Consider the following 21,936-nt stretch of genomic DNA (forward strand, 5'->3'; position numbering starts at 1 on the left):
TTTTTTTTTTGAAGGCGTGAATAAACGTGGATAAATGTGAACTAGTCGATATAATTTATCTGGATTTTCACAAAGTGTTTGAAAAGGTTTGAGAGACTCTATTGAGGAAATTAAAATGCCTTGGGATAGGAGTCAATGTTCTGTAGTGGACTGAGAGCTGGTTAAAAGATAGAAAACAGAGAGTAGGGCTAAATGGTCATTTTTCTCAATGGAGAAAGATGCCCCAGGGATCTGTTCTGGGGCCTCTGCTTTTTAACATTCATAATTGACCTAGATATGGGAACGATGAATGAGGTGGTAAAATTTGCTGATACAAAATTTATTCAAGGTTGTTAAATCACAAGAGTATTGTGAGAAGTTGCAAGAGGACCTTGCAAGATTGAGAGACTGGGCGTCCAAATGCCAGATGACATTTTAATGTGGACAAGTACAAAGTAATACATTTAGGGAAGATCAACCTAAATTATAGCTACACAATGCAAGGTTCCACTTTGTAGTCACCACCTAGGAAAAGAATCTAGGTGTCCTTGTGGATATGATGAAATCCTCTGCTCATTGTCCGCCGGTGGCCAAGAAAGCAAATACAATGAAAGGAATTATTAGGAATGGCATGGAGAATAAAACTGAAAATATCATAACGCCGCTGTATTGCTTCGTGGTATGACCGCTCCTTGAGAATTGTGTGTAGTTCTGGTCATCACATCTCAAAGACATACAATTAGAAAAGGTACAGAGAAGGGCAACCAAAATAACGGTGGTGGAACGGTTCCCCTATGAAAGTCTAAAGAGGTTAGGGCTCTTCATTTTGTAGAAGAGTCTGCTGATGGGGAGATATGATAGAGGTTTATAAAATGATGAGTGGAATGGAACAGATAGATGTGATTGAAGTTAATAGAAAAAGTTTTTACTCAATGCATAATTAAACTCTGGAATTTGTTGCCAGAGGATGTGGAGAAAGTTGTTATAGCTGGATTTAAAAAAAGGTTTAGACAAATTTCTGGAAGAAAAGTCCATAAATCATTATTAAAGTGGACTTGAGGAAATCTACTGCATATCCTTGGGATAAACTGCATGGAATCTCTCAACGTTTTCGGATCCTGTCAGGAAATTGTGACCTGGATTGGCCACTGTTGGAGACAGGATACTGGGCTTGATGGACCTTTGTCTGACCCAGTATGGCAAATCTTATGTTATATGTAAGAGCAGGGACTTTCATATATGTTGCTATACACTGCCTCACAGATCTGGTTTACCCTATACACATTGTTAATAAGATGACAACTAAAACTCATGCTTTACAAAGGACACCTGGGTTTCCAGTTCCCTTTAGTGGCCAAGAAAACACAGCTACATTTTTTGTTTTCTTGAGGATATTTCTGTCAGTATTCTGGAAACACTTTCTTATCTCGTAATATACTAGGAAGTGGAAGTATCACTGGAGGATGACAATTTTTTAAACCATTTATTTGTGGGAATTGGCCATCTGACGATTGCCCTCCATCAGAGGCTGAAACTGTGTGCTTTGTTCAACCAGATGCGTTCTTTTAGCTGCATTTAAAGATGGTGCTCCTGAGCGGTGTGTTTAGCTCGGATGGAGTATAATTTATGTGGCTTTCCATTTCTCAACTCTGCGTCAGTTATTACTCCCAGAAGAAGTACCTGCACAAAAACCAGGTGCAAGTTTCTTCAAGTTCCTTGTGCCCATGGCACATTTCAAATTGAATGTACCATGTGTCCTTCCTCTTTGAAAATGGGTGCGAAGTTCATGGGTGAAAAAAACGCCCATGGCCTTTGTCTCCAGCTTGAAAATGGCCCTGAAGCATTTAACATTTTGCTGTACCTTAATTAGTAACGTCTTAAGTTTTTTTGCATTTCCGTTGGCCTAAGGGCTCCTTCTTACTTGTGCAGACTTCTTATGATTAGCTATAGTGACCCTTCTAGCAAACAGGCTTCCTTTTATGATCGCTTAACACGCATAAGGTATGAAAATTAAGAAGACTGTTTTAAAAAAGCGAACAAGAATGGAAGGTATTTATATTGGTATGTTACTTTAAAAAAAAAAAAAATCTCATTTCTGATTTTTCACCCTTCTGCTCCAGAGGGTTCTTCTGTAATGGTGAGCGTGTAGTCTGGTTTCTGTGAAATCGTTCGCTTCTCTGCTATTGCCTCCAACAGTGGTGCCAATAAGTGAAATTAAGGCTTAACAAACAAGTTGTGGATGATATCTTTATTGGACTAACTTAATTCTAACTAGTTTCATTTTTACTGGACTAATTCGACTGTGACTAAATTAACTGTGATAGCTTTTGAGGATTAGCCTCTCTTCGGGCCTTTTGAATATGGCGCACTAGACAGAATACATGACTGTTTTTATTTTATTATTTTTGCATAAAACTTTTTATTGCCAGTGCAGTAAAATGTGCAAACAAAAAATGTGCATACAAGTTAGCACCATCTCACGCAAATCTCAAGCTAATGAAGGCATTAGCTATTACCCTCAATACAGAGAGGTGCACAGGAGACTTAACTCCTGGTCTGAGGCAGCATAAAGTTTCCAGGGCTAATGTTACTTTATGGGCAGAAGTTGGAGTTCTGTTGCCAGGCAGATAACTTGCTTTGTGCATGCACAGTGTGTGTTCTAGAGATGAGATTCGGCCGAACCTTTTGGTTCGGTCTTCGTTATCGACCCGCTGCCTGAAATTTCATTTTCCTGCGGTTTGGGCTGATTTTATTTCGTATGCCCCCCTCCCCCCGAAACCTGCCCCAACCCTTCAGATTTAATGAATTCCAACGGGGGGGGGGGGGTGTAAAAAAACAAAAAAACCAACCCCAAACCCACCCCAACCCTTCAAATTTAATTAATTGCAAACCCCTCCCCAAGACTTGCCCGACCCCCACCAAGACATACAAAAAGTCCCTGGTGGTCCAGCGAGGTCCCGGGAGCGATCTCCCCCTCTCGGGCTGTCGGCTGCCACTAATCAAAATGGCGCCGATGGCCCTTTGCCCTTACCGTGTGACACGGGCTATCGGTGCCACTGGTCGGCCCCTGTCACATGGTAAGAGCAATGGATGGCCCGCGACATTTTTTAAGATTCCGCCGGCTATCCATTGCTTCTACCATGTGACAGAGGCCGGCCAATGGCACCGATAGCCCCTGTCACACGGTAAGGGCAAAGGGTCATCGGTGCCATTTTGATTAGTGGCAGCCGACGGCCCGAGAGGGTGAGATCGCTTCCGGGATCCTGCTGGACCACCAGGGACTTTTGGTATGTCTTGGGGGGGGGGGGGGGGTGTTTCAGGCAAGTAAAGGTCTAGACGGTGAGGAATTGCAATTAATTAAATTTGAAGGGTTGGGGTGGGTATGGGTTTTTTTTTTTTTAATGTGCCCTTTCTCCTCCCCCCCCCCCCCCCAAAAAAAACGATAATAAAACCACACAAAACTTTGTGGCTTTTCTTATCCTTTCTTCGCCCCCCGAAACACGATGAAATAGGAAATGTCATCTCTATTTCTTCTTTTGTCGCAAACGAATGCACTTCCCTAGTGTGTTCTTTGCATAAAGTATGATTATGATTTATATGTACAAAACGTTTGCTGCTTTTTTGGTGTTTATAAACATGAGTCTAAGAGACAATTTTTTAAAATTTCTCTCCTCCTCTCTTCCAAATGGAGTTAAAATGTGCAGTCAGCCTATGCAAAAGGCTGAGAGCATGTTTTAACTTAGTTTGACTGAGAAAAATCTTCCCTAAATCATTGAACTCTGTATTAATTATTTTTTTTAAACACATATTTTACATATCTTAATAAAGACAGCATGACCATCATATTTACAGGCTTAATGCTGCAATATTACTGCAACTTGTTTTAATGCCTGAATATTGATTTAATCATTGGTCTATGCCTCCTCCCTATTGTTACTTATTTTTGCTTTAGTGAAAGTTATAAGAATTTGTGAAAAGCATTTATTTATTTATTTATTTATTTAGAAACTTTTATATACCGGTATTTGTGGGGACATCATACCGGTTCACATAATAACTGCAAGGTTGGAAAGTACATTTCAACAGGGATAGTAACTGGGCGCGGGGATAACCAATAGGCAGAATGAAGGATAGAAAACAAGAAGGTCATAACGAGAGAATAACAATTAACAATTTACAATTTACATTGAATATCTCCTTAATATAAGGAGAGGGCGGTCACCTAGAGGGGGGGGGGCTGCGGAGGGGGAGGGAAAGCTATTCTGTATAGGCATGGTTGAACAGAAGTGTTTTTAGTTTCTTTTTGAATTTGAATGCACAGGGTTCAAGGCGCATGTGGACAGGTAGGGAGTTCCAGAGGGCTGGACCGGCAATTGAGATGGCACGGTCGCGGGTGGAGGAGAGATGAGCTGTTTTCAAGGATTGAACATGTAGGGTGCCTTTGTTGGTGGATCTGGTGGCTCGGGTGGAAAAGGAGGCGGTGAATGGGAGGTCGAGCCAGTTTGAGTTGTGGGTGTGGATGGATTTGTGTATTATGGTCAAAGTTTTGTAGTGTATGCGGGACAGGATGGGGAGCCAATGTAAGTCCTTAAGGATGGGGGTAATATGGTCGTGTTTGCGTGTGTTCGTGATGAGTCTTGCAGTAGCATTTTGCAATAGTTGGAGGGGTTTTATCGAAGATAGGGGGAGCCCTAAGAGGAGGGCATTACAGTAATCAAGTTTGGAGGTGAGGGTGGCTTGAATCACTGTACGGAGGTCATGGGTGTAGAGCAGGGGTCTGAGTTTCTTTAGAACATTGAGTTTGAAGAAACCGGCTTTGAGGATGGAATTGATGTGAGGTTTCATACTGAGATTGGGATCGAGGAGGACTCCGAGGTCCCTAACGGAGGGTTGAGCAGTAAGGAGGTTAAGTTTAGGGTCGTTAGGCGGGAGGTCAGGGGGATGCGAGGAGATGTGGAGGAGTTCTGTTTTATTTGTGTTGAGTGCAAGCTGAAGGTTGGTGAGGAGGGCGTTGATAGCTGCTAGGCAATTTTCCCAGTGTTCCAGGGCATCAGATATAGAGTTGTGAATGGGAATGATGATCTGTACATCATCAGCATAGAGATAGAATTTGAGTTTAAGGTCTGAGAGGAGGTGGCAGAGAGGTGTGAGGTAAACATTGAAGAGGGTCGAAGAAAGTGATGAGCCTTGCGGGACTCCTTGTTGTAGGGGGTATGAGGCAGATAGGTTGTTTCCAATTTTAACAGAGAACTTTCTGTTAGAGAGGTAGGATTTGAACCAGGTGAGGGCTATTCCTGAGATGCCGATGCTTTCTAGCCGTGTCAGGATGTGGTGGTGGCTGATGGTGTCGAAGGCCGCTGAAATATCGAGAAGGGCGAGGAGGTAGCTGTGGCCTTGTCCCAGACCTCTGAGGAGATGGTCAGTAAGGGAAAGGAGTAAGGATTCAGTATTAAAGTGTTTCCTGAATCCGAATTGGGAAACATGGAGGATATCATGGTTTTCAAGGTAGTCCATGAGTTGAGAATTAACCACTTTTTCCATTAGTTTGGAGATAAAAGGGAGGTTGGAAATGGGGCGGAAGTTGGCGGGGTCTTTTGGGTCTAGGGAGGGTTTCTTGAGGAGGGGTTTAACAACAGCGTGTTTGAGGGGGTCTGGGACTGTCCCATGGGTGAAGGAGCAGTTGATAATGTCTGCTATAGTGCTGGCTATGCATTCGGGGATGGCTATTAGAGCTTTGGTGGGGATGATAATTAGTGAAAACCACTTATCTTAAATTTGGTAGATGAGCACTCGATGGAGGGAAGACCAAAAACCAAACAACGTTATCCACGTTTCAGAAGTCATCACGCTTTGTACCTCAGGGAAAGGTCTTTTTTCCTCTGTTTAATCAATTATAGTCCAAAAGGTTTTTCCAAATAGTGTTTACCTCATTAGAAGAAGCTGAGGAATATATTAATCTCTTCATTTTTAAATATGGTCCAAAAACTTTAAGTGTTCACCTCATTTAGAAAACATCTGGAGATATTCATCTCTTCATCAAAGTATCACGTTGATTAGTCCACTATGGCGTTCACTGTAAAGACAGGGCTGGATTTTAATACCTACGCACAGGTGTACATTTGGGCGCGCAACCCGGCGTGCACAAATGTACGCCCAATTTTATAATATGCGCATGCAGCCACACGTATGTTATAAAATCTGGGGTCAGCGCACTCAAAGGTGTGCACAGTAGTGTTCCTTGCGCGCACCAAGCCCTTGGGGAGCCCTGCTAGCTTTCCCTGTTCTCTCCAAGGCCTCTCCGAAATCGGAGCAGCCTTGGAGGGAACTTTCCTTCTGCCCCCCCCCCCCACCTTGCCCTACCTAAAAACCCCCATAACATTTATTTTATAAGTTGCGCCTGCCTGCTGACTGCCGGCGTGCGATTCCCTGGCACAGTGGCAAAGGCCTCAACTCCGCCCGCGACCCACCCCGCCCCCTGCCAGCCCATTTGGTAAAGTCCCGGGACTTACACGCGCCGCCGGGCCTTTTGAAAATAGGCCCAGCGCACGTAACACCACCTACGCGCGTAAATCCTCCTGGTTTTTTAAATCTGCCCCCACAGTGCATTGTCACAAATTAAACCACTCCTTAAGTCCTTAAATAGAAAATGGAGATATTGGTTTATCCTGCACTCAATTGGTGTTAATATTCCAAATTTACATATGTAAAAAAACCCCAAATATGTTAATCAAATATGAACTTCCATGCTCACTTAAATCAATGACTACCAATCTATTTCCTGATTTAGACCCAAGGGGATATAACTTTCTCAAAACATAATTCGAATATTGTTCCCATTTGATAATAATTGCCAACCGGTTGCCTCCTCGATTATATGTTGGAACAAAATCAATAACCTACCGCCTAACTTCCACCAAAGAACGTGCACTCTCCACAGCGGGCCCAGTCCTTTGGAACAAATTGCCGACTGACCTAAGACTGGAACCCTGCCTTCTTACTTTCCGAAGAAAACTTAAGACTTGGCTTTTCCTCCAAGCCTTCCCCTAATTCCGAAAGTATCATCTCAGACTCAGCTCAACTGACGGGACGTTCACACTAATCCCATTACCCTTCATTGTATTTTACCTCCAGTTTTTTTTCTGTCTCTCTATTTCCTGGCTACTTTAGCCCCCAAGTTCATATTCCTTGTTATATGTAACTTTGCTTCGGCGTTCTTGTTTGGTTATCTAGTTAATCCCCAAGTTCCATGTAAACCTGTCTGATATGAATCCCTTCATGAAGACCGGTATAGAAATATGTTAAAATAAATAAATAAATCTTATTTGGCTAAAGGTATGGTATTATCCCTACAATGTTGTACTATTGGGGCCGATGTTTTTAAAGCTGTAACACAGCTGCGATGTTCATTCAATCAATGCCTAATGGGTCTCTGTGCATAGTGACTTCTAAAATATGGATCACGGTTTTTGGTCTTCCCTCTTTGGAAATTCATAGAGACATTCTGTGGAGTGCTCATCTATCACATTTAAGATAAGTGGTTTTCACTAATTTTCATATTTTTAAGATAAATGCTTTTCACAAACTCTTAATTTTCACAAAAGCAAAAATAAGTAAAAAATCAATATTCAGACATTAAAAAAGTTGCAGTAATATTGTAGCATTAATCAAGAAAAACTTGCTAGTGTTACAATTTTCTGTTGCTTTCACTCAAACATTATTTATTTTGAAAACCGTGGAGAACCACAACTTTTTTCTTTAAAAAAAAAAATAATCTAACTTTTATTCTAAACCTTTCTTTTTTTTATAAAAATTTTTTTTTTTTATAAATTTTTAAAATCTTTTTCCTATCTTTCTAATTTGAAAATAATTTTTATTTGAGAGAGGAAAAGACCTCATCAGTGGTTTAGACCTTTTCTTTTTGTGAAATTGACAGCAGTTGTTCCACTCATGGGTCCAAAAACCTTTTTTTTTTTTTTTTTTTTTTTTAATCAAAATCCTTTTTTATTTTCTATATATTAAAATGTCCTTAAACATCCTCTTTCTCCTTTCTTTTCTTGAAACCACTGCTCCACAACTAGTTGAACCAATCATTTTATATAAAGCAACAATTCTCGCCCATTGGAAAATGGTGTTGTACTTATCTTAAAGTTTGCTCCTTGAAGTTTTTATTCCAAACTGTTGAGATTTTCTCCAAAGTGCATTAAAATGGCCGCTGTACTGCTTTTTACCTGAGCTCTAAAACGCCAGTCTGAGCTCTGGAATGCTGACGTTGATGACGTTTTGCCAGTTTTATGGAGCAATTGGTTCAGGAACCATCCAGAGAGGGAGCAATTTTGGATCTAATTCTTAGTGGTGAGCAGCCTTTGGTAAGAGAGATAAAAGTGGTGGAGCCACTTGGCAGTAGTGATCATATGATCAAATTTGAATTAATGACTGAAAGGGGAACAATAAGTAAATCCACGGCTCTAGCACTAAACTTTCAAAAGGGAAACTGATAAAATGAGAAAAATAGAAAAAACTGAAAGGTGCAGTTACAAAGGTAAAAAGTGTGCAACAGGTATGGACATTGTTTAAAAAAAAAAAAAAATCCTAGAAGCACAGACCAGATGTATTCTATGCATTAAGAAGGTGGAAGGAAGGCAAAACTATTACCGGCATGGATAAAAGGTGAGGTGAAAGAGGCTATTTTAGCCAAAAGATCTTCATTCAAAAATTGGAAGAAGGATCCTTCAGAAGAAAATAGGATAAAGCATAAACATTGGCAAGTTAAATGTAAGACATTGATAAGACAGGCGAAGAGAGAATTTGAAAAGAAGTTGGGACCAGAGAGGCAAAAACTCACAATAAAAACTTTTTAGGTCTAGCCGAAGCAGAAAGCCTGCGGGGGAAGTTGGTTGGACCGTTGGATGATCAAGGGGTTAAAGGGGCACTTAGAGAAGATAAGGCAATCGCAGAAAGATTAAACAATTTCTTTGCTTCGGTGTTTAAGTTGGGGAGATAACCTTCTCCGGTATGGGTTTCATGGGTGAGGATTCAGATGAACTGAACCACATCTTGGTGAACCTGGAAGAAGTGGTAGGCCTGATTGACAAACTGAAGAGTAATAAATCACTTGGACTGGATGGTATACACCCCAGGGTCCTGAAATAACTAAAAAATGAAATTTCAGACCTATTTCAATTAATTTGTAACTTATCATTAAAATCATCTGATGTACCTGAAGATTAGAAGGTGGCCAATGTAACCCCTATATTTAAAAAGGGAACCAGGGATGATCTGGGAAACTATAGACCGGTGAGCCTGACTTCAGTGCTGGGAAAAATTGTGGAAACTGTTATAAAGAATAAAATTACACAATTTAGATAGACATGGTTTGATGGGACACAGCCAACATGGAGATACCCAAGGGAAGTCTTGCCTCACAAATCTCCTACTTTTCTTTTTTTTTTTTTTTTTTTGAAGGGATGAATAAACATGTGGATAAAGGTGAACTGGTAGATGTGGTGTATTTGGTTTTTCAGAAGGCATTCGACAAAGTCCCACATGAGAGGCTTCTAAGAGTATAAAAAGTCATGGGATAGAAGATAATGTCCTTCTGTGGATTGCAAGCTGGTTAAAAGACAGGAAACCGTAGGATTAAATGGTCAGTTTTCACAGTGGAAAAAGGTAAACAGTAGAGTACCTCAGGGATCTGTACTTGGACAGGTGCTTTTTAATATATTTATAAATGATCAGGAAAGGGGTATGATGAATGAGGTGATCAAATTTGCAGATGATACAAAATTTTGTAGAGTAGTTACATAGTTACATCTCAAGTGGATTGTGATGAATTGCAGGAAGACCTTGTGAGACTGGAAGATTGGGCTTCCAAATGGCAGATGAAATTTAACGTGGACAAGTGCAAAGTGATGCATATAGGGAAAAATAACCCTTGCTGTAGTTACACAATGTTAGGTTCTATCTTAGGAGTTACCACCCAGGAAAGAGATCTAGGTGTCATAGTGAATCATACATTGAAATCATTGGCTCAGTGTGCTGTGGCAATCAAAGCAAACAGAATGTTAGGCATTATTAGGAAAGGAATGGCAAATAAAAGGGAGGATGTCATGCCTCTGTTTCGCTCCGTGGTAAGCCCACACTTTGACTACTGTGTGCAATTTTGGTCACTGCATCTCAAAATGGATATAGCTGCACTGGAGAAAGTGCAGAGAAAGGCGACCAAAATAAGGGGTATGGAACGGCTGCCCTATGAAGAAAGGCTAAAGAAGTTAGGGCTGTTCAGTTTGGAGAAGAGATGACTGAGGGGGGGGGGGGGGGGGGGGGATATGATAGAAGTCTACAAAATTATGAAAGGACATGAATAAGTTTATATAAATTGGTTAATTACTCTCCGAGATAATAGAAGGATCAGGGGACACTCCATGAAGTTAGCAAGTAGCTCATTTAAAACAAATAGAATAAAAAATTATTTTTCACTCAGCGCATAGTTCAGCTCTGGAATTCATTGCCAGAGGATGTGGCTGCAGCAGTTAGAGTAACTGGGTTTAAAAAAAGGTTTGGATAAGTTCCTAGAGGAAAGAAATCCATAAACTGCTATTATGGTAATTAATAAGCAATAGGAGCTTGTGATTTATCTAATGTTTGGGTACTTGCCAGGTACTTGTGACTTGGATTTGCCACTGTTGGAAACAGGATGCTGGGCTTGATGGATCCTTAGTCTGACCCAGTATGGCATATCTTTTGTTCTTATGCGAGAGGTGTTGCACAGGCCCAAGGAGCATGTTTCTGTTATTGGTATGTTCCAGGGAGAGAGAGAGCAAGTGTGTATGGGAGGGTATATGTGTGAGCAGATGAAATGTGGGTGAACATGTGTAGGAGCATATGTGCATGTGAGCAAGTAGCATGTAAGACTGCACTTGTGTGTGAGAGAAACTGTGCAGGCCAGAGGAAGCCTCTGTATGTTCTGGGAAGAGAGGATGTGTGCATGTAGGTGAGAGAGAATGTAAGAGCATACATAGGTGAGAGAGAGTATATATGTGTGTATGTGAGAGAGCGTATGAGAGAGAAGGGAATATGTGTGTGTGAGGATGTGTGAGTAAGCAAGTGTGTCTGTGTTGGAGAATATGGGCATGTGAGAGAGAGGAGAAAGATGAACCACTCCCTCCCTGAACTAATCCATGACAGTCTCAGAGTAACTTGAAATCAAATATTCTCAGGTATGGAGAGCAGGGGATTTAAAAAAAAATCCTTATTAATTTTAATAATTGGGTGTTATTTGATGTCTTATGTTTTTAAATATTTTATTTATTTGGTTTATATTCTGCTTTTAATGATATTTGGGAATAATTAAAAATTAGGTATTCTTTTCATCGGCTATTTTGAATATTTATTCTTTGTATGTTCATGGTTTTATGATTGTTTTATATATCTTGATTTTATTGTTTGATGTTTAAAGAGGAATAGTGATGTTTCTGTTTTTAGATTGTTGCATTGCATACATGGACTGTCTTGTTAATGGTTTCCAATTCAGTTTTTGTCTGCATGTTTCTAGTTATACTTTGTCTCTTTATTCTGTATTTGGTGAAGGTCTGTCTGTGTTCTGCATGTGTGACTGAGGTGAGATATTTTGCTAGCATGTAGTTTCAGCTTGGCTTGTTCTCTTTTCCTAATATCAGGTGTATAGTGTTTTAGGGCCGGGTGAAATATTTGAAATGTTGCATTTTCATAGGTACATAAGAACATGACATACTGGTTCTGAGCAAGGGTCAGTATCTTGTTTCTAACAGTGGCCAATCCAGGCTACAAGTACCCAAAATCTAAGTATATCCCATGCTAGTAATAGCAGTGGCTATTTTCTAATTCAACTTGATTAATAGCAGATAATGGACTTCTCCTCCAAGAACGTATCCAAACCTTTTTTAAACCCAGCTGCACTAACCACATCCCCTGACAACAAATTCCAGAGTTTAATTGTGCATTGAGTGAAAATGAATTTTCTCCGATTAGTTTTAAATGTGCTACATGCTAACTTCATAGAGTGCCCCCTAGACCTTCTATTATCCGAAAGAGTAAATAACCGATTCACATTTACCCGTTCTAGACCTCTCGTGATTTTAAAGACCTCTATCTTATCCCTCCCTCAGCCGTCTCTTCTCCAAGGTGAACAGCCTTAACCTCTTTAGTCTTTCCTCATAGGTAGGGTTGTTACTGTTTGAATGCTGGCAGCTAGAACTCTTTTTATATGGGAGATTTACTATATTGTAATTAAGTTTACATAAAGCGTTCTGAGGATCAACATGCTTTACAATAGTCCCAATACCAGATGACTGCAGGTGTCTTTTTTTTTTTTTTGCAGAGATTTCCTGTTGGTACCACAGTTGTGCATGCATAATATACATGTTTTAAGCAATATTGTTACCTTAGAACACTGAATATTCTTTTCATGTAAAATCTGTTACTGTAAATGCATATTTTTTAAATCTGTGGTTCTCAATCTTGTTTTCTATCGGGACACACCTGACAGATGGTTCTCACATGTGTGACGCACTGAATATATGATCATCTCAGGGCTAAATGTAAACATATACTCTGTATCCACCGGAACCGCCCTGACCCCCCCAACAATGGGTGCAGAACAGAACTAGGACATCCCCTGTTAAATTTACCATACGAAAAGATATTTCTGGTGTCATCTCAGTAACAGCAACATAAACACTCTCTCCTACCAGGTGCCATAGCCCTCCTTATGAAAATAACAGTAACTTACCACCAATACCTGTCCTATTCATACAAATGCCTACATGCTAGTAAAACACCTCACCTCTGTCACACACACAGAATCGATCTTCACCAAGTACAGAAAGACCACAAATTAGAAATATGGAGACAGAAACTGGAATGGAAACCCAAAAAAGCCACTCTGCATGCAGTGCAAACCTGGTGAAATGGAAAGAGAAATATAGCACCTAAGACACTCCCAGGATCTGCAATAATGCACACAAAGTTACACCTGCATTATGGAACTCATTCAAACAGTAATAACCCTATCTATGAAAAGGCAACACTACAAATATTTAACCAAGCTGTAAACACAATACACCTCCTATTAGGAAAACAGAGCAAGCCAAGCTGCTACAGATTCCTACACAGAAACTACAAGCTTGCAGAATACCCTTACCTGGGTCACACTCGCAGAACGCAGATAGACCCTCACCAAATACAGAATAATGTGACCATCGAGTTAATGTATGTGTTTTTCCATTGTTGCACTTCATATACTCGGTCTGGCTTCTTGCTGTTTCTAGTTCAGTTTTTGTCTCCATATTTCTAATTATACATTTCTCAAGTAATATAAAATAATTCTAAAACTAGAATAAATATAATAAATCTTTCAAAACAACTGATAAAATAACATCCAGTCATTAAAAACTTTAAAAAAGTATTTAAAATTCTATAAACACCAATAAAATATTTCAAACAGCAGACACATCACATAATACCCAATAATTAAAATGGCAGTCAATCAAGAAAGATAAACTTAAAAAGCCACCTTTTACTTACCCTCTCCAGCAACTCTCCTATTTGTTTCCCTTGTAGGCCAATGGCTACTGAAGCTCTGTACTCATGCTCCTCTTCCTTAGGGCTCATGACTAGTCTGTCTCTCTCTCACCCAGGCGCACACACATTCTGTCTCTCACGTACCAGTCATCTTTCTCTCTCACACACACACCAGTCACCTCCCTGACCAATCTCTCTCTCTTTCACACACGTCGCCTCCTGACCAGTCTCTTGCTCTCACACATGTTTTCTCTCTCTTTCGTACACACAGTCTCAATCACACAAACATACTGGCTCACTCTCTCTAACTCTCTCTCTCACTCACCCCCATCCCCAGGACCCATGGTAGCTACAGCACAAGGCAGCTGGTATACTGCTATTAAAGCAGTCATGACAGGCTGAGAACTGCAGCAGGAGTGATTCCCCTGGGCGGCGCAGCAGTCAACTATTTGCCTGTGCTGCGGTCATTGCGGTGCAAAGCAGTCAGCAGAGAATGTGGCCTCAGGGATTTCCTGCTGCACTGCTGTTCGGGAAATCCATCGGTTAGCTGCCCCAGGTCCGTGGCGGTGAAGGCGGTTCACCACAGATTCAGGGCAGCTAACCGACAGAAACTGGTCCTGAGGGGGTGTCGTGTGTGTGTGTGTGTGTGTGTGTGTGTGTAAGAGAGAGAAGAGATTGGTTGTGGTCTCTAAGGAAGAAGACTGTGAGGACAGCTTCAGCAGCTACTGCTGCTTCTGGTATGACCTGCAAGGGAAAGGAGTAGGAGAACTGCTGGAGAGGGTAAGTAAAGGTGGCTTTTTTAGTTCATTTTTCTTGATTGACTACCATTCTAATTATTGGGTAGTATGTGATACGTCTGCTGTTTGAAATATTTTATTGGTGTTTATTTTATTTGTATGATTTTATAATTATCATGATTTATATATCTTGATTTTATTGATTTGTTTCATGAAGAATGGTGAAATTTTTGTTTTTCCATTGTTACTCTGTATAGTCTGGCATGATGTTTTACAGTTCAGTTTTTGTCTGCACATTTCTATTTATACTTTATGTGGCTTTATTCTGTATTTGGTGAGGGTTTGTGTTCTGCATGCAAAGACTGAGATGAAGCATTCTTTTAGCATGTGTTTTCTCTGTAGGGATTTGTAGTAGCTTGGCCTGTTCTGTTTTCCTGATATGAGGTGTATTGATATTTTTAGATTCTGGTGTAATATTTGTGGTATTCTTTTTTCATAGGTGGGGTTGTTATTCTTTGAGTGTTGGCAAATAGTACTGTGTTGATACGGGAAGACCATGCCGAAATATATCACAATAGGTATGATGCCATATGAATTCCAAGATGCAAAGTTTTCTTGTTGGCATCACAACAGTGCATGAAATTATCACAATAACTTGTATATTAATTTTACCTCAGAATGTCATTTTTCATGTAAAATATGTTATAAATGCATAATTTAAAATTGTGTATAGGGAGGGGGCACCAGACTAAGGTTTGCCTAGGGTGCCTAATACCCTTCACTGGCCCTGGGAAGAAGAGGATGCAGAGTAATTTTAGCCGTTTTCTCAGATTTATTTATTTATTATTTTTATATACCGACATTCGATCTCAATCGAGATATCACACTCCGACTACTTGTTTGACAAATGTTACTTCCGTTTTGCTGAACTGCTCTGCCATGGCTATAATGTGCTATTAGATACGGTTAAAAAGAAAACAAACAAAACTACAAAGGTGTGTTCTTATTTTGCGTTTTCTCCATGCTTGACTGCTCTCTTATTGTATCTTATGGAGTGCACAAAATCAGGACTTGGTCCTGCAGGGGTTCCAAGAGGTCAATATTGAGTAATGTGGGCAGCGGCAACTTAGCTGGGTAGACTTATCCTGGCTAACTTTGGCCAGGATAGTCAGTGGGGAAACACAACGAGTTAAGACCCACTGAATGTGCGCAGTTCGGTTTTAAAGTTTTCCGAGTAGGTTTTCCTGGATGATTTTAGATCTGCTTTCCACCATGCGTGGACTTAACTGGCTAAGCTTAATTGGCTATTGTCTAATATCGGTGCTCCTGGAATCCCTTTATGCTGCCGCCTCTGTGTTTTTTTTTTCTTAAATCCGGGTAAGCTTTAGCCAACTAAAATTTACTCATCTGATGGGTTGGAAAAGTAAAAACTTAGGGGGTTTGTTTGGATAAGTCCCAAACTTAACCAGACACAATGTGGCAGTGGAAAGGCTGCATTTCCCCCCCCCCCCCCCCCCCCCCCCCGCCACACCCTTACCCATTTATTGCATACTCACACAATTCTTTCCGATAATAGTTTAATGGTGGATAATAATGGCCGCAGCCCATCAATATAAATAACCATCAATAAATAACAATAGCAAGAACATTAACATAACTATTAAAACAGCATGACAATTAATAACTACTTTAACGTGACCAGCGAACACCCCCTGCTTCTAAGTGCCAAGCATGAAAATCCGCTGAGGCGCACGCGCGCACCCCTGGCCATAGAAGCCGGGGAGCTGTCACACTTGGCCGTTAAAGCCATAGCGTCATTGCTGGTAACCCTACCGTGGAAGTCGGGTCGTTTGGTCTAAGCGCCTCAGCCTTCCCCTCTTTCTCCCTCTTGGCTGACGTGTCGAGGGATTTGTGCCGGATCTGTTAGGCCGCTTGCCTAGTCCGATCCGCCTGATCGATCCTCCTAAATGCTGGGGGGGGGGGGGGGGGGGGTCGCTTCCGCCAGTCACCCTGCCACAGGCCCCCGGTAGCGAATCCACTTACAGGGCAATTCCTGCCGCAAATTCATTAAGCATGGGCCGCTGGCCCTTTGATGAAAAGATGAAGCCGTGCCGACGAATGCCTGGGTGAAAAGGAAAGTCCATCCGCGCTGGCATCCCCTCTTCTACCAGGCATCGCCCTGCCCCCCCCCCCCCCCCCGAGCCCTCCCCTAAGCCTAAGCCCTCCTACTTTGCCTTCCCCGCCCCATTGTGCCCTACTCCCTTACGGAGTCATGGGCTCTAAAGTCTTTCAATATTGACCTCTTATTCTACATGTTTCTAATACATACTGTACTGTTTAGTCCTTTATTGATAATTTGTATCTCTGGGCTGAGTTACCATTCAAATAATAATTTGGCAACTTTCATAAGATGTGATAGCTCTTATTAAACCCCAGAAAGGATTATGTGCTAAACGAGCTTTTGAGACCATATCTGAAGGTGGGACTTAAGGGTTCGCAGATGCTCATGTGTTCTTTCTTTATATTGGGCCCAAGAAAGGGTATCAAAACCTCCAATTACTGTTTTCTTCAGCATCAATACAGCTAGAAATCATCACGGTTGGGAGAGGGGGGAAACGATGTTAGCCTTCGACCGCTTTCCGTGGTCTTTAATTTTGTGATTTGTCTTTTAGAATTCAGGGAGAATGATTAGTGCAGTAGAACCTCTTTGAAGAGTAGATACTCTACAGTCATCCCACAGTCATGGAGAGTCACAGTTACGGAGAGATGTTTTGGAGGTGGGCAACAGTAAGAGCCTGATGAATATCCGTTGGTCGGTTGTAATCATGAAATGCAACAAGGAGGTGGCAGCAGCTGTAGAAAAGGTGTTGTAAGTAGAGATGTGAATCGGAACCAGAATCTGTTCGGATTTCAGTTCCGATTCACATCTCTATAGATGTGAATCGGAACCAGAATCGGTTCGGATTTCAGTTCCGATTCACATCTCTAGTTGTAAGTACTATCGTGTTATATGAGTAGTGAGGACGCAGCACTTTACTAATCGGCAATTTTCCTAGAGGTATTGCTGTCTTGGTGCATGCTCACAATGTCATATTCCTTGGTTGCATGGTTCCAGTGTTTGCTTATTTATTTATTTATTTATTTTTGGTTTTTATATACCGGAAGTTCCTGTATAATATACATATCACTCCGGTTTACAGGTAACAGAGATAGCTATCGCCTGAATGGCGGTTTACATGGAACATATTGAACAATTAAGACTATTTGAAAGCAGATTACAACATACCTCTGTTTATTATCTCTGTTTATTCCATTTTTGTAGTCCTTTAAAAACAACCACATAGTATTGTTTAAATAGAAACCGCATGTGCTTTGCAAGGGGAATAAAGCTAATGAAGATGTTCTCAGCGGGGGTCAGCACTGCAAATTAATGTGCGCTCACCGGAGCAATCCCAGGCGTTGAAGGAATTGTGCTGAAAGACTCGAAATCATAAGTGCTGCAGGTTGACATCTGGAATTACTTTTATTTCAGTTTTTAAAAGCTTCCCTAACTCATTGGGCATGCATATTGAATGTTAGAACACATTTTCATAAAGGTTTTGATATGTGTTGGGAGGCTTTGTTTGTCAAAGGTTTCTCAATTGGTGGATACAAGAAAATCCTCCGATAATTTCACCCATTTCTGTCAGAACAGAGAAGTATGTTAGTTTCAGGGAGTGGGCACATACCTTTGCAGCATTGAATAGCCTTGTCATAGACTTGGATGCATACAGATGACTTGGTCATTGTGTCGAATATTCCTATATTACATAAGTCTTAGTTATAAATAACCCACACAACAATACAACACGGACTAGATGAGATACGAGGAGAATGTTTTGTTGACAGTCAGCAGGGCTACAGATGGATGTGAACTGCATATTGAAGGTAATCAGTCTACATAGGCTTTAGGGCCATAAATAATATTGATAGCAGAAAACAAATCAGATTCTTTCAGGTTAGGTCGGTTATCTTGATGCTTCCATGACCTGAGCTTTTTTTTTTTCTTCTTCAAACTCCCCACCTATGTAAAAAGTACCTGCAGTTCTTGTACTTCATTTTCAAAGGGAAATTAAAAAAAAAAAAGTCCATGTGGTACAAAGGACCCACAGCCTTTGCACCTGCGTTCTGTGTGCCTGAAATTTCAATGCAGAATAATGTACATAGGGTTGAAAATATCAGCTTGCATTTATTTTCCTTCCCTAAACTGATCGTGCCCTGGGAATGCCTTCTTGCAGTCTGGATAAATGTGCTCCTGGTCTTCTATAGTGTGTTGTACTTATGGCTGGATTGAGGGAGGGCGGACTTTGACAGCCTGTTTTACCGGGTGATGGCTTTGCCCTCTTTATCTGTACCCAGACACAGTTCTACATAAACAGTAGATTAGTATAACCTTTCCAGTCCCACATTCTTGGGAGGTGAGAGATGCATTTTGAGAGTTCAGAAAAGTAGATAAAAATCTCACACGAAGCATTCCTGGCCCATTGTGGAGAATGTGGCTCTAACTGCAGATTGAACGGGGAATGGCTTTTAGCCGGTATCCTCTGGCAGCTCATCTCTCTAAACATTTTCAGAGCAAAGAAGCAGTTATGCTATTATTTTTTAGGTATTTCCATCTTTCATGCCATGTGAACTGCAGCTTGAAAATGGAACTGTCCTTTAAAAAAAAAAATCTGCAGTATTCAGGAAAAGTTCAGTGCTATGTACATTTTGGTAAATTTACATTAGTGACTCTAAGACAACAGCGCATGAAATACGAAGAGACCAATGGAGAGCAGCCTCTCTCTAGCTTCTGTTCTGTTAGGTTCTAGGGAAGAACGAGGCGTGCTCTGTTGTAAATTAGGAGCAGGAGAGAAGGTGTATGGTCTACTGACTCTTCCAGCTATGAGTTAGATGTTCTGGGATGCGAGTGGCTGTGGCTGACAGCATGTGACTGGCTGGGCAAGTCATTTAAGGCTTGATTTGTGGGGCCTGTTTTCCCCCTCCATAGAGACAGAATGGGAGAGAGGCCTTAGTAAATCAGACGTTTAATCTCCCTCTGCTGACTTGGAAGAGGATAGTAAAAACCGTTCCTTCTCCTTTTCTCCCGGTGGAAGCTGACAGAAAGAGAAGGCATCCGAATTCATAGCCAGAATGGTCGCCCCAGAGTGGTATTCACCTTGCTAAAGTATTAAAGTTGTAAAACCTGTGAAACATGTTGAACTGGTGTGAATGAAAGGCACCGTATAAATCCAAATTATTGTTAAATACAAAGACGCCACGGCTACCCCAGAATTTATAACCCTTTCCAATTTCAGTGAGCTGTGCCCGTGTATAAATCTGTCTTTATGGTATAGCATAAACAGAGGTGACTGAAATTTCATTAAAATAAGTTCCATAATCTTATGTATATATGAGAGAGAGATTTATAATGTCTTGTGAATTATTACACCACTGTTCATAGTTATAAATAAAACACATTATCGTTACTAATGAACCAACCTTTTGCAGAAATCATTTGATAACCTTTTTTTTTTTTAAACCATCATGCTGGTTTCAGCTTACCAGGCAAGGGCTTCGGGAGGGTATTTTTGTTTTACATTTTGGAACATGGTAAAAATGTGCAGCAGTGTTAACGATGTGCGTTTTGCTCTCTTACCTAGGTTATAAAAATTTTGGAGAAGCATGACCCGTTTAAGAACTCTCAAGCCAAGCACGGCGCGATCCCTCCGGATGAGGCCAGTGCAGTGCAGAACTACGTGGAGCACATGCTCTTCCTGTTAATAGAGGAACAGGCCAAGGATGCCGCCATGGGGCCCATCTTGGAATTTGTGGTTTCGGAGAACGTTATGGAGAAACTCTTCCTCTGGAGCCTGAGGCGAGAGTTCACCGACGAGACGAAAATGGAGCAGCTGAAGATGTACGAGATGCTGGTCACCCAGTCCTATCAACCCTTGCTGCACCACAAGCCCATCCTGAAGCCGCTGATGATGCTGCTGAGCTCCTGCTCGGGCACGTCCACGCCGTCCGTGGAGACGGCCCTGGTGGTCCTGCTGAATCAGCTCTGTTCCATCTTGGCCACAGATCCGTCCATTTTAGAACTCTTCTTCCACGCCAGCGAGGACCAAGGAGCTGCCAACTTCCTCATATTCTCGCTCTTGATTCCTTTCATCCATAGAGAAGGGACGGTGGGCCAGCAAGCCAGGGATGCGCTACTCTTCATAATGTCGCTGTCTGCTGAGAACGATGTAGTTGCCAATCACATAGTGGAAAGCACCTATTTTTGTCCGGTAAGTTTTGTTTTTTTTTTTTTGTTCGGTTTTTTTTTTTTGTGTTTTATGTATGGCTTTTTTTTTTTTAAGGTTTAATGTTAATTTGGAGGAGTCCCTTTCTCTTCATTTCCAGATCCTTTTTTTTTCTTTATCCTATTTTCTACTATATCCTAAAACTGTCAACTAAAAGAATCGTCACAATTCACCCACCCCTCTTATAAAAAGTCCATATCCAAACGAGGTTTCCCAGGACAACTTCTCTTTATGAAACTCAACTAAATGATATTTCCAGGGATAAGTGGCATGACGTTCCCTCAAAGATTTCTTACCTGTACTTCCTCTTGGTGTCTTTAGTGCAATGGTGGCAAACCTAACCTTACTAGCACTGCTGCAATGGAACGTTGCTAGAAAACCAAAACTGCTAACCGTGCTGAGCACAAAAGGCAAACAATAATCCCTACTTTCTCCGTTTCTATCTGCAGAATGCATGGTATGTCAAAGGAACAATTATGTCCTGTGCTGTATTGTCTGTCCTTTTTATCATTCTTACAATAAAATCTGAATTGACTTATAAGAACATAAGAAAATGCCATACTTGGTCAGACCAAGGGTCCATCAAGCCCAGCATCCTGTTTCCAACAGTGGCCAATCCAGGCCATAAGAACCTGGCAAGTACCCAAAAACTAAGTCTATTCCATGTTACCATTGCTTATGGCAGTGGCTATTCTCTAAGGGCCGGATTTTAAAAGCCCTGCGCACGTAAATCTGGCTGGATTTACGCGCGCAGGTCACTTGTGCACCTATTTTGCATAGGCCGCCGGCGAGCGCAAGTCCCGGGGTTTCGTAAAAGGGGCGGGTGGGGGCGTGTCCGGGGGGTCAGGGGCGGTTTGGGGCGGGACCAGGGGCGTGGCGCTGGCCTGGGGGCATGGTCGAGGCCTCCGGACCAGCCCCTGGGTCGGGTGATGGCGCACCAGCAGCCCACTGGCGCGCACAGATTTACACCTGCTTTCGGCAGGCGTAAATCTGCCAACAAAGGTGGGGGGGGGGTTTAGATAGGGCTGGGGGGGGTGGGTTAGGTAGGGGAAGGGAGGGGAAGGTGAGAGGAGGCGGAAGGAAAGTTCCCTCTGAGGCCGCTCCAATTTTGGAGCGGCCTCGGAGGGAACAGGCAGCGGGCACCGGGCTCGGCGCGCGCAGGTTGCACAAATGTGCACCCCCTTGCGTGCGCCGACCCTGGATTTTATAAGATACACGCAGCTATGCGCGTATCTTATAAAATCTAGCGTACTTTTGTTCACGCCTGGTGCACGAACAAAAGTGCGCGCGCGTAAATTTATAAAATCTACCCCTAAGTGAACTTAATAGCAGGTAATGGA

At 41.7% G+C, this 21,936-nt stretch overlaps 1 protein-coding gene across 9 annotated transcripts in view; it reads left to right on the forward strand.

Annotated features, from left to right (window-relative positions):
* FAM160A1 (family with sequence similarity 160 member A1) overlaps window positions 1–21,936 on the forward strand; it is a 285,642-nt gene that overhangs the window by 154,371 nt on the left and 109,335 nt on the right. For all 9 annotated transcript variants that reach the window (XM_029606299.1, XM_029606802.1, XM_029606565.1 and 6 more), the window contains one exon: window positions 19,955–20,581. In XM_029606299.1, the coding sequence (XP_029462159.1) occupies window positions 19,955–20,581 (627 nt within the window). The remainder of the gene's footprint in view (window positions 1–19,954; window positions 20,582–21,936) is intronic.

The sequence above is a fragment of the Rhinatrema bivittatum genome, chromosome 1 (assembly GCF_901001135.1).
Source record: "Rhinatrema bivittatum chromosome 1, aRhiBiv1.1, whole genome shotgun sequence".
Classification (NCBI taxonomy): Eukaryota; Metazoa; Chordata; class Amphibia; order Gymnophiona; family Rhinatrematidae; genus Rhinatrema; species Rhinatrema bivittatum.